At 39.8% G+C, this 13,644-nt stretch overlaps 1 protein-coding gene across 7 annotated transcripts in view; it reads right to left on the bottom strand.

The window, feature by feature from the left end:
- The window catches only part of LOC139624590 (ral guanine nucleotide dissociation stimulator-like), a 55,683-nt gene that overhangs the window by 26,465 nt on the left and 15,574 nt on the right, over positions 1 to 13,644 (bottom strand). For 2 of the 7 annotated variants that reach the window (XM_071483838.1, XM_071483839.1), the window contains exon 1: positions 1,457 to 1,769. The exons of 4 other annotated variants lie outside the window; for them this stretch is intronic. In XM_071483838.1, the coding sequence (XP_071339939.1) occupies positions 1,457 to 1,645 (189 nt within the window). In that variant the 5' untranslated portion in view covers positions 1,646 to 1,769. Of the gene's footprint in view, positions 1 to 1,456; positions 1,770 to 9,478; positions 9,681 to 13,644 lie in introns of those variants that run through there. One more of the 7 variants, XM_071483840.1, reaches the window with a different exon arrangement.

Raw genomic sequence — 13,644 nt, 5'->3', positions numbered from 1 at the left:
ATAAGTAAATGAATAAATAAAAATACAAATAGACAGTAATGAATAAATGGGGAAGCTGCACACATTCTTAAAGCATAACTTGATACAAACAATAAGTCAATTAATAAAGGAAATACTCTGCAGATTAATCAATAGTTAAAATAATCATTAGTTGCAGTTCCTACATGATACAACTTACTGCAGTTAGACACTATTTCCTGTCCTTAATGCAGGGAATTGACATAACTTGTGGATTTAGGTTTGCAGAAATGGATTTTCTGCACCCACAGACATAAAATGTACAAGCATTTACACAGCCACCATAATGGAGCAGAAACAAGTGGAATGATCAATTAACAGAAAATTATATAGCAATTATTTTGCTAATCGGTTAAATATTGAAGTAATTTTTTTTCTAAGGAAAAATGACACAAAATTGCTGGTTTTCATCGTCTGCTACGACACTGATCTAAAACTCTTTAGACTCTTTTGTACAAAGTAAGATATCTAAATATGTCAGCCTAAGGTTTCAACATTAATGGTTGAATCGATTATATCTCCCTGCAGTTAAACAGCAGGTAACTTGCTGATTGAAATGAGTTCATGTGACATATAAAGTACAAGCAGCACATTCAGAACACAAAGGGAAAACCTACTTGGAAACATATAGACTAATCTCAAATGTCAATATTATGAATATATCATTATTATTGCTTTTGAGTTCTGACTCAGTGACACCTGCAGGTTTCAGTCAGCGTCCGCTCAGTACTGAAATGAATGAGTGTGTGTGCAGAGGTGGGAGTGAAAACCACAGAGGTGAAAAGAAAAGCAAGTCATCCTGTAACAGTGCTCTCGTGCCAACGACTCGGGAGTGTCACAAACTTCACGTTATGTTTCACTGCTTTTTAATGACTGTTTGTGGTACGTTTGGACTAACATCTGCGGGACACTATATAACACAGAAAAATCCCCCACACTTCCCAGCCACTCAGCAATTTCACAGTGGTAAGCTGTAAACCGCTTCAACATAAAATCAGTGGATGTCTTTATGTTGGATTATATCATGTTAAAGGTAGCTGTAAGACAAGAAAATAACTACTTCATGTATATTTTGAATACCTGCAGCAGCTTGTTTAAATATATAAGAAACTGTTGAGTCTTTGGCAAACACAGCTTAAAAAGATTCAGAGCTACAGCAGTGAAATCATATCCAGCAATCAAACTAACTACTTCTAAAAGAAATGAATGCATTTCCTTTTATTCTTAAGTTTGGTTCTTTAATGAATTATTTCTTATGAGCTCTGGATCAACTAAGAATCGGCACCCTGGACCCTCAAAGCCAGTTTGGGTCCTGATCCGCTTGATCATCCTCCAAATAACAACACAACAAACCACATCAGCAAAAGCACCCCAGCCGCCTCTCATTCACCCGCCTCCCGGCCCGGCCCTGCCATCTCCCCGGCTTCCTCCTCCTCACCTCCAGCAGCGGAAGGTCCGGGTCGAGATGCGTGAAGCTGTGCAGGACCACCGGGCTGCGGTCCTCGACCACCTCCAGCCTCACCCCGTCCCAAATGCTCCGCACCTTCCACGACGAGTCAAACATCTCGACCAGCTGTCCCGGTTTGACGCCGTGCGCCTCGGTTTGCGTGCCCGGGAAATAGACCATGGATGCCCGCGGAGGCTGAGAGTTCAGTCACAGCGACGGAAGAGACATTTCTGACTGTTTTTATTTGCGTCTTCAGGAGAGAGAAGCACCGCTGCTGCCGGAGCACCGCTGCTGTCTGCACCGCTTAGAAGAATCATGACTCACACTGGGGGCTTTTCTAGACCACGCCCCCAGCCCAGTGCTGCCTTCAGGGCCGTGGGAAATATCAAAGCCTAAGGACGTGACAGGGGATTAGCTTTCTAAAAATACAATTCACATTCATCGGTGACGGATGACGCGCTCAAGAACTTTTGATTAAGTAAAAGTAACATCACCACAGTGTAGAAATACTCACAACACGTACTACATTGTTAAAGTCCTGCGTTACTTCAAAAATAATAAAATTTCTGAAATTCTACATAGCCCTTTATGTGTTTTCCATTTCTTTGATGCTTATACTACTTTAACATCAGTTTCCCCACTGGAGATTGGTTAAGTTTAAGCTTTAATTCATCTTTTAAATGAATTTCAGATGCAATATGATGAAGGTCAAGCTTCACCTTAGTAAGACTCCTAATGGCATTGCAAAAATGATCTTTTAGGTTTTTCATGATGATGATGATGATTATTATTATTATTGGTATTATTACTATTATTAAGGTTATGACTAATGCTCAAACTCTATTTATTTGTATTATTAAAATGCTGGATATACACCTGAGTGGAAAAACATAATGAAATAAAACACAACATGAGATTGATATTAATAACAGCCTAGCAGGCAGCACAAAAGATCCTTAAGGTAACATACATGAATGAATATCATGTTATATTTTATGGCAACAACTGTTTTCATCTCACCTCCTTTTCATTTTCTCTCGAGGACTACACTGTAGGGCAGATTAATATTTACAACTCTGAAGTACAAGTCTACGGGATGTCCCTGAAGGCAGCGTTAAACTCCCCCACTCTTACGTCATGCCTTTGGGAAATGATGGCAGTGTGTTGTTTATGCTCTCACTATGGCAGCAGGCCGGTATGGATTAAAAAAGCCCACACATATACAGTTTACTGTCTGTTATCTGCTGAAAATACACTGAAACTGTAAAATTTCCAAGCTGCTTGTCCTTTACTTCATTCCATTTTTTGCCAGTTTATTACTTAATATGCTTATTACCAGTTTACTTACTGTACTTTCCACTCGATTACAGTTACTTGACTGGTGAAGTGACTGCTTACTTTGCTCATTTTACAGCCCAACATGTGCTCAGCTTAAAAAATATTAAAAACACATATAACTACCCAGCAGTAGTTCAGATCTGAGCTGAAACAAAAGCAGAAATTAATCAACAATTCTGATAATCCTCTCACAAATTTAATGAGGAAATAATGCTACATATTCTCTTGTTCCAGCTTCTTGTGACAAAAGAAGATTTCATCTTAACAATCTAAGAAGCTGTGAGATCCCAATGACTATTTCTTGACATTTCATTGCCTAATTAAGTAATAGATTAACTTAAAAGATAATCAACATATAAAATAGTGTTTAGTTGTATCTATGAAACTCCATCTTGATCAACTAAAATATTAAATTGCTGCTTACTTGTTAAATGCAGAAAAAGTTATAGCTTGGTAACATTAAACAAACTGTATATTACAAGAGAATAACACTCAATGCTACTCTTCATACTTCTGCACTTCATAACTTAACACAAACTTAGTTTAATAATTATTGTGTGTTTAGTAATTATTGTGGAATAACGACTATTTTCAAGTAGAGGAGTAGGGCTACAACTAATGGTAATTGAATTACCAATTAAGATGTAGATTATTTTCTTGATTAATCGATTAATTGTTTGGTTTATAAAAGGTCAGAAAATACAAAACCAAGATGGGGAAGGAAGGGGGGGGGTGGACATGGAACTATGTTCTATTGAGTTGTGAAAAAAAAACAACTGTTCTCAAAAATCACAGGTTCTCAGATCTTTCAAAGTCATATTAAGTTTGACATAGTCTTAAAACCCCAAGAAACTCTGAAACCATTATATAAAACAGAGAAAGGCAGCAAGTCCTCAAGTTACAGAGTGGGAATCAGGAAATTAATGGCATGTAGTGGCACAAATTCCACAGCACCCGAAATGCTCATCATTATGTTGCTGCTTTGCGTTGAAGTAAACCTATTTATCTGATCTACAATTATAAGGTTAGACTGAAGCCCATGCATTTTTCAATGGATTTTACTGACAACTAACATTGCAGGAGACTTACCACAGCAGGAGCCTCTGTGGATTTGACATCTAACACTGCCTCCTACTGGTCACCGTCGGGAACTATGTCTCTTATCACACTGACCGTATCAATCATCTTAATAAGATGCCTGCCAAGCTTAAAAAATTCTAACCAACTCAAATGAATTCAGCCTGCTCTGAATGAGCAGCACATATGCCAACAAAATAAATGAACACAACAGACTGGAAGTCTGTATTTTATGACAATTAATGGTGAACTTTAATCAATGATAATTATGTCCAATAACTCCTGCCAAGCCTATGGAAGAGGACGACATAATCCAAACTGGCTTCCCACACCGACAGGAAGAACAGGTGTGAAAGTGATTTAGCAAATTGTAGAAAAACATCTGCTGCACCAGCTGAGGCTGAATCCAACCACAAACATGTCTGACCTCAGCAGCCTTTTCTCATCGCAGAGCTGCTGCGCTTCATAACTCAGAAATCTGCAGCTGCTGGAGCAGAAAAAAGACTTAAGATGTGAAAGGCGAGGAAGAGAGCAGTGAAGCGCCAATATGGATTTTGGAAAGCCAATACTGATGCTGGTAATCCTAAATTACCAACAGCTGATACTTGTTCAAATTATAAAAGCAATGGATTGTTTTAATGCCAAGAAATCAAAGTAATTTGTGTGTCTAAAAATTCTGCTCTTGATCAGGTGTAAAAGCCTCAGTATCATTAGATCATCACAAAAACATGCCAATAAAACAGAAAGTGAGTGAGGCAAAGAGAGAAAATCCGAAAAAATTAACATGAAAAAATAAAATGAATTTTGTCAGAGAGGAAGACGACAGACTGATGGCTGCTAGTAAATAAAGATAAACAGCAGTCTGAGGCTTCTGTCATTGAATAACAACACCAAAGGGCCATTTAGTAGCTGTTCTGGATTATTCTATCATATCACAGATGGACTCGCAGATGGAATGTGCCCTGTTATCATGTAATTATAGATGTTCAAATTTCCATTTTCTCTGAGCACTTCTTGTCTTTTCAGTGTTCATTCTAGATCATGGACACAACAGAATTTCATGTGTGCTGTACAATAGGCTCCAGAGCAGCTACTGAATGGACCTGGCAGTGAGACTGCATTGTGAAATGAACACTGTGTGTCCCAGAGAATAAGTGTGGTGGGTCAGCTAATAAGACTTCATTTGATTTTATGATTAATTTTCTATTTCTTCTCATTTGTTTACTCTCCAGTGTTTATTCTCGAATAATTATTTAATTTTCCACAATGGCTGAAATATCACAACATAAAGATTAGTTGCAACTGACGAATCTATCAACACAAACACCAAATCCAATAGTTATCAGATTTACATTGGTGCACAGGACACTGAGATGTCTCTGTCTGACAGGCTGAACTGAAGAGCAGACAGTTTGGATAGATGGTTATGACAAGGCTTGGGCCGATGTTCAATAATATTGAATACTGCGATATTTTTTCACCATATGCAAGATTTTTAATATCAATTTTTTTTCTCTGCAGTTTTGCACAGTCAGCCCCACTGCCAGGTCCAACCCTCATTTCACTGCGTTGCACATTTTACCTTGTACCTTGGTATGTGACAAATAAAACTGCTGTTTAGTGGCAGCATTTCTTATACCTGAAACGTTAAATACAATAATACAATGACATTATAAAAATCTTCTCCTCCTGAAGCCCGGTTATGACAACTGATGATGAGCTTGGAGTTTAATGTGACTGTTTCCTGTCTCATCTGCAGGGAGAACGCTATCGTCTTTCAGGAATACAAACCCAGCAGCATTCATGCACTAAGACATAACAAAGAAGAAAATACTGATAAAAACATAAGAATTGCAAAGTCACTGAACCCTGTCACTGAACAGAACTCCTCGGCCATTAGCTGCAGCTTTATCGGTAATAATATCCGTCCTCCAGAAAAACCCACATGGGCTGAAGCCCAGAAATCTCTGAGAGCACGGAGCGTCGGCCAACTCTTATTCTGCTGTGATTTAACTAAAGCTCTTCCTCCATCTGCTGGAAATCAATACCAGAGGACATTGTTATGCTGCTGCTGTGGCTCTGGCTGATGCTCCGACATGTTTCACTGTACCCCGAGGACAGTGACGCTAATGGTCCGTCTTACTTTCCTATTCACTCACAAACACAAAGAAACACACACGCGTGTACTCATGTGCCTTCACAAATACACATGCAGCAGTGTAATTAAAAACATCGACCACACCCACAAAGAGTCTGACAAGACTCCAAGTACGTGACGAGGCCACGGCCAACGTCAGCAGCCAAAAGTGGCAGAGCATCTCCACCAAAATTGAAATCAGAGCGGTGACACCAGGAAGATATTTCAGTCCCGATGACAGCAAACAAGGCAGAAACTTCTTGACAAGTTTTACTTGACAAGTTTACTGCAAAACTCCTGTCAGGATGCCATTTAGCAAGGCACTTCACCGCTACTGGAGGCTCACTGGCCAGCAGTGGAGGCCTGTGGCTGTACTGCGCTGCTGCCAGGCGCACAATGTTCCCCCAAGCTCCACAAACAATAAATCTGAAACAAATAAAAGCCAATGAGAGTGCCAGACATAGACAGAGTACAGAGTTACGTAACAGGAAAAAAAAACAGCCAAATAAAATGAGAATAAATTGATTATAAAACATAGACGTCAGTTCAAAAGGCAGCCCACGAAGATCTTTTAAATCATTTCAATCTGGGACATTAAAATTCTCTTGTTCCAGCTTCTAATACATACGAGGTTTATGTCGTTTATATCATTGTAAAGGGAGTATTCTTGGTTTTTGGACTATTGATCAGACAAAATAAGACCAGTGAAGATGTCATCCTGGGCTTGGTCTTGGAGACCAGTGACTGTTTTTGACAAGTCATAGTCTAAATGATTACATTATTATTAATACATTATTAATCTATAATCATGTATCTGCAAAAAATGGCTAAAATATTTAAGTACTGCTCACTTAAATGCTTAGAAATGTCTACCAACACACACATTTACATATATATATACACACACACACACACACACACACACACACACACACACACACACACACAGTATACACTGTATATTTCTCTTTCTTAATGAGAGACTTATTTTAAAAGGGAAGTTTTGACAATATGGAATTATTAAGTAGAGGCTCTAAATGGGGCTGCAACTAATAATAATTTAATTATCAATGAATCTGCAGATTATTTCTTTAATATTCAGTTAATTGCTTGGTTTATAAGAGGTTAGAATAATGAGCATGCCAGTCTTACTTTGTTTGACACACAGTTGAAGTGTGTTATTTAGCTTGTTGAGCTCTTTTGTCCCCAGGTGGCCGGAAATGCTCAGTTATTGCAGCTTCAAGTCAGTTATTAGGTGAAACGCTGGTTTTTAACAACATCACTTTGGCCCCATCACTTTGTGAATGTTTGTTCCACTTTTGTCAACATTTGTGTGTGAACGATTGACGTAAACCCCTTTGATTTAGGTATACAAACATGTAATGAATGGCTTATAACACTAAAACATAATTGTAAATGCATATAAGGTCTTTTTAACTGTTTACTGATGTAGCTGTCAGCAGATTTAGCTCCTCCTGTGAAGCATCCATAACTGTTTTTTGGTAAATAAACAGATAATAAATGAAACAATGCTAAAACACAGCTGTAATAATATAACGGCTGCAGGGAGGCTGGTTGCCAGATGATTGACAGGTAACTGGAGCGAATGAGTAGGAGGATGGAGGAACAAACAGCAGGTTTTATAAATCCTCAAAAAGAATTTGTTTTCTAAACCCAGAAGTCCTGATGTCAAGTATTACGGCCATTTTTAGAGCCTTTAACTGAGACCTCAGCGTGACTGGATCCCCTGGTATCTGAGGGCCTCTGATTGGACAGCAGCTCACAGGAGGTTCACTGACAGTGAGTCAGACAAAGCCAGAGATGTCACCTGGGGGGTAGGCTTCTATTTTGAAAACCAGATTGACTTCTCAAATGTTTCTCATGGCTGCAGATTTTTATGATCCCACAGCCAGAGCGGCTTTGATGTGAGCAGAGAGGAGGCTGGCTCCCTGCCCCCCCCCCCTTCTGTCTCAGTCTGACGGCTCTCAGGAGGAGCAGACAGTTGAGGTCAGGCCTCATGTCGCTATCAAGGCAGAACGCTGTAATGACGGTTAATGGGATCAGTTTACAGTCAGGGAAGCATCGACTCTTTCAGGTTAAAAGCAGCAATCTATTTCCACTGCATTGTGACGCAGGTGTTTGAGAGTAGGCTCTGACTGTCCACACCTGAATGTTGTGTTTCTGCCTTCACAGGCTCTCTGCAGTGTTGGACTAATTCAGTGTTGGACTAATTCCTGCCAGGACTAAGTCCTGCCAGAAATTCTACATAATAATATAAGAACAGTTTTTAGTCTATTGGGGCAAATAAATTCCAAGTCTCCAAGAAAACATTTAAAGTGAAAAAGTTTGTTTTGTCCCTAAAATGTCAAATAATAAGAATTTTGAGATCAAAATCTGTGTGATTAAGTCTCACCAGGTTAAGTCTGCCTGATACAGTGTGAACTAGGATGGCAACTGACGATTATTTTCATTATCAATTATCTTCGTGATTAATCAGTTAGTTGCTCGGTTTATAAAACGCCCGCCACAGTTTCCCTGAGTCCAAAGTCACATACTCAAACATCTTGTTTAGGCCCAACAACCAAGAAGAATTCAAATATATTCAGTTTCAGAGAAAAACAGAAAACCTCGTACTGGAGGAGCAGGAACCACATTAAACGATTATTGTTAAGATACAGAGAAGTAAAGATACAGACAAGAAATGTGGGGAGAGAGAAGTGGATGACATGCAGCATTAGCCTCAGGGACACCTCATACATTCAGTTTCCAAAGATCAGTCTGCACTCGCTTATATAAGACAAAGTGAGTGTCATAGAAAACCACTCAGCAGCTCCTCAAACTACAGCCTCCAAACAACTAGTCAGCTGATTCAACACCTCACTACAACAACTGCAACACAAACTCAACATCAGAAACTTTATGAAGAGGATGACAGATGAGGATTAGCTGAATTGGTTTAAGCAGATGGACCTAATAAACTGGCAGTCGAGTGTGTTGAGTAATCTGCAGTGAAAAAAAATCAACAAACTGACTGATGGTCAACTGAGGGAAGGTTTTATGTACTATACAACTCTTATGCTAACTGTAGCTGTGAATCTGAAAGCAAAAAGTGACATACAGAAATAGTTTTCATGTGAAATTATCCTAATTATGCGATGCTCTAATCAACCCGTCAAATTAAAAGCACCTAATGTGAAATTAACCTTTACAACCCCAGATTTATGAGCAGATTACTGGTATCATTACTTTGCTTGTAAAGGACGTCTTAACATGGTTTAATGATCAATACAATAAACTCTGAATCACATTAGTAAGAGCGGGATGACCTTTGCTTACAGAGACAGACACAAATCACAAGTTCAATGTGTCCTTAAACTACAAGCAGCTCAGTCTCTTTGGATCTGGTCTCGTTAGATTAAACATGTCTGGAAATATAAGAAAAGGTCCATAAAAAGTCCAACCTGTGCGCCTCCTGGTCTCCGTCCTGTCCGGTAAATATACTCGCCATCCCAGCAGACACCTGTCCTGACCAGCAGTCCACAGGTCCACCAGCTCCGGCACCACATCGCGATTTTGCTCAGAACAAGACCAGAAACCTCAGGGAGATCCAAAATAGTCCTGGAACCCATCAATGAGCCTCAAGCGCTCCCACTCCCCTTGTCACAGATTGGCCGAACCCCCCCTCCAACCCACCCGTCGACGCTCCACTTCCACATGTTTACTTTACAGCTGTGTCAACAACACCAGGAACAACACTAGAAAAAATTAACTTATGCTGGGAAGAAGGAGAATGTGTTTGTCCACGTCTGTCAAAGGTGAAATTAAACCTCAGCAACAACCACAATAATGCTGCAGCACTGTGATCTCAGATACTTTATAACAGCTGAACAGAAAATGAAAGTTAAAGAAGAGGCAGTGAAATTCAAAGGGACTTCCCTGATTAACTTAAAGCGGGAATTACCTCCACGCACGGGCTCATAGATGTTTACCGGCTGTGGGTATTTGCCAGGTTAAATGCCATCATCTAAAGCATGAAGAGCCACAACACACTGACATGTGGATTATGTCATCAATCATTCACGATCTGCATCAGATAAAAAAAGAAAATAATAATTCTTTCCTGCTTTTACTTGGATGTATTTCTGTACTTAATGTATCTGTTAATGAAAAACATACACTACTCACAGTATAAACCACTGGGCCTGGGTTTTCTGAGTGATCCATTAAAGTTACAGAAGTCCTGACGGCTCGTTTTCAGGCTCAGCCTCTGAATACAGACTGTGTGCATTTCTCTGTGGACTGGGCACTTTGATACTTTCACACTAATAATATAGAACCTAGACCTGCTTTATAGTCAAAAAACACATGGGAATCCACCTTTATACAATATGGGACATTTAACAATACTTTTTTCCGATACCAGTTTTTCCAGTTTTACTTTAGTTTTACCAACTGTAGCTTTGTTTCCTGCGAGGCTGGAATAGGATGATGTTTTTTGTATGTTTTGCTTTCCCCCCTTTCTATTTTCTCCATGTCTTTTTTATTTCCTATTTCTATTCATTTCATGCAGGATTCTTTCTTCCCTCTTCCTCTTTGTGTTGGGAAGTTCCTCTTTTATTTCAAAATGTGCTGATCAGACAGACTTAATCTGTGGTGACCAAGTAAAGCTGATCATTATTTTATTTCTGTGTTTTTATTTTCGATCTCCAGGACCTGTACTCTTACTGTATGGAGACTCATTGGCTGTAGGGGCCCTATTGTGTGCGATCATGTGCCATGTGTCAAAAATGTACACAAAAACTGTTAAAAACTGACTGGAAGCATCAGTGGTGACAGGAGAAATCCAAGGATCATCACCTGAAAACAGCTTCTTGAAAAGGTTCTCTCACAGCTGTAGTTTGATTCAAGTAGGGAAACAATGAATTACTGTATTTTAGTTGTGATCTGGTTTGTTTTCATACACGTTCTTCACAAATGAACGATGAGCCTTAAACGTGGAGTCATATGGACTGACAGGTAGCTCACTGTTGGGACAATTTTGATAGGACCCATGTGGGGAAATCAAACTGTGGTAACTGACAGCAGATCATGCAGCACTTGAACGCTTCTAATGTGCAAATTTCAGTTCTCTGGTGTCACCCAAGTCTGCAAAGAGAGGGAAAATCAGACTGACGGCCTCGCATATTTTTGTGGACAGGTGTCACACACAGGAATCTCTCGTCTGCAGATAAACTGTCAGATGAAGCAGAGGTACCGAATAAGCTCAAAAGACAAAACGCCTTCTTTACAAAAACACACTGAATCATTCAAGTAGCTAGGAGAGTGCGAAGAGCTGCGACTAATGAGTGTTTTCATTATTGAATAATCTGCAAATTACAGTTGTGAATAATAGATTTTTTTTCATTTAACCAATTACAATCCTTAATATTTGTTCAATATTGATCTGAAAATCTGCACAGCAATGTAACAGCTGACTTCTGAATGAGAACAGGTTTTCTTATTTCATTATTGATTGATCTGACGATTATTCTCTCCATTAACTGATTAATTATTCTTCCATAACATATAAAAAAAAGTGATTAAATAGCACTCAGCATCCAAGGTGACATCTTTAAATGTCTTGTTTTTGTCCAATCATCAGTCAAAAACTAAAAGACGCTCAGTTTATTTGCTGCAGCTCTATTGCAGTTTATATGTAATGTATGTCATATGACACACAATATAAGCGGAGGAGTTCATTTGAATCAATGTGAAGTGGCTCCTACATGAGAAACGTTTCAGAACCGCTGACTTACGATGAGAGATTCTGCAAAATACTGGAACAAAGGCGGGTTCATCTAAGTATTCTCATACAGAGCCAGTGATTCCCCATCTCTGCTGCACTCCAGGAAATAAACCTCATTACAAAGTGTCCCGGTAACAGACAGAGGCAAGAAGAAGCTTCCCATTTACACCCAGTGAAGCAGCTCCTGAGAGCTGAGGGGCCCGCCTGTCGGCGAGCTGCCGCTAACAGCCTCTGGATTTATGCCCTGCCATTATTTCAGCCAGCAGAGCCATTCAGGTGCTCCTCCTCCTCCTCCCTGCTCCTGGCATTTAAAAATGCTTTCTCATGCCAACTGCAGCCAACTGGGAATCGCTGGGAGATCGGCGCTGTTCTGAGGTAACCTGACAACGGTTGCCCCGGCTGAGGAGGACTTAAACCTGCCTCTGTTTGTTCAGAAAATTGTTCTGTCAGAAAAAGTATTCTGTGGTTCCTCTTGATTGATCCACAACAACATTCACAACCTGTTATCAAACCGGGTTTCATCTTTTGATTTGATTCGCTTGACTTAACAGGTGGTTTGTTGTTTCGTGTGTTTGAGGTGAGATATTTCTGTCATCACCAGGGGTTCGTTATCTAAGATGCACAGATTAAAGGCTGCAGCTCTGCCTCCAGTCATTTTAACTGAAGCCTCTGTCATCTGTCACAACACAGAACAAATTAAACAAGCAGGTACACAAAGTTTCTGTACCTTAAACAAATTACAGGAACCGCAGTGGTGGAAAAAGTACTTTGATCCTTTACCTAAGTCCTTTATCTAAGTAAAAGTACTTAAATAAAACTATTAATATTATAATTATATAGTATAAGTATTATCAGAAAAGCATCAACAGCAAAAGTACTCATTCTGCAATATAATGTCCCTCGTGAGGTATCATCATTTATGATAATCAGTTAATCTTGTTTTTTGCTCCACCAGTTGACAGTATTTTCTGCTGCCCCCTCCCTGTCCAGTAGTTGTCTCCTGAGTGTTCCCACCTTCCCACATCCCCTCCACATCCCCCTGCACACCTGTTCCCGACTCCCTCATCACTTCCCCTGTATACAGACCAGCCTGAGCCGTCGCTCTCCTGCCTTCTTGTCTGTTACAGCTCTCCATTTTTTCTCATCATTTCTGGAGGCTTCATGAACCAAGTGGGAGCTAAGAGTGAGAGACTATAGTACATCTACTGCCTGAGGAAGAAAATCTGCATTCTGCTGTACTTAAAAAACAACAATCTAAACACTGAGCAGGAGTGTAATCATGCAACAAATGAAAAATTTAAAAAATAACTGCTACTTTAATCGGATTTAACTGTTGATTATTAGTTATTACAATTCAAAACTCCACTTATGAAGCTCATTATTTGTTGAAAACTGTCTCAGGGTTGACACTTGGATAAAATACATCCCCTCAGAGGAACTGAGCGTTCATGGGAACATTATCAACCAGTCTGCAGACGTCCATTCACTTCCTTCAGAGCCCAGCGGCAGTTTGACAGCTCGGTCTGTCGACTGCTGTTAAACTTTTTCATCATTTGCTCTCGACAGCTTATCAGATTTCTACACATCATCGTTTTCAGAACAGCTACATAAATCATTTGGGCTTAAGTTAAAAAATAAATAGGCCGTCTGTCATACATTTCTAGTGTCCAAGCCCAAGCTGGTCTAACCCTGATGACTTCACTATGATTTCATCAGCAGTTGTTGTCTCAGACTCGACTGACTGCCCGGTCTTCACTTCAGTCACGTCACCCCGCCTGACCGTAACACGACCACAGACTGACAGCAGGGAGAGAGAGTCTTCGTTTGACCCCACACAAGAAT

This window comes from Trachinotus anak, unplaced genomic scaffold (genome assembly GCF_046630095.1).
Source record: "Trachinotus anak isolate AG129_WGS33_773 ecotype Australia unplaced genomic scaffold, CSIRO_AGI_Tana_v1 ptg000008l, whole genome shotgun sequence".
Taxonomy (NCBI): domain Eukaryota; kingdom Metazoa; phylum Chordata; class Actinopteri; order Carangiformes; family Carangidae; genus Trachinotus; species Trachinotus anak.
This window is presented reverse-complemented; position numbering and strand designations above follow the sequence as displayed.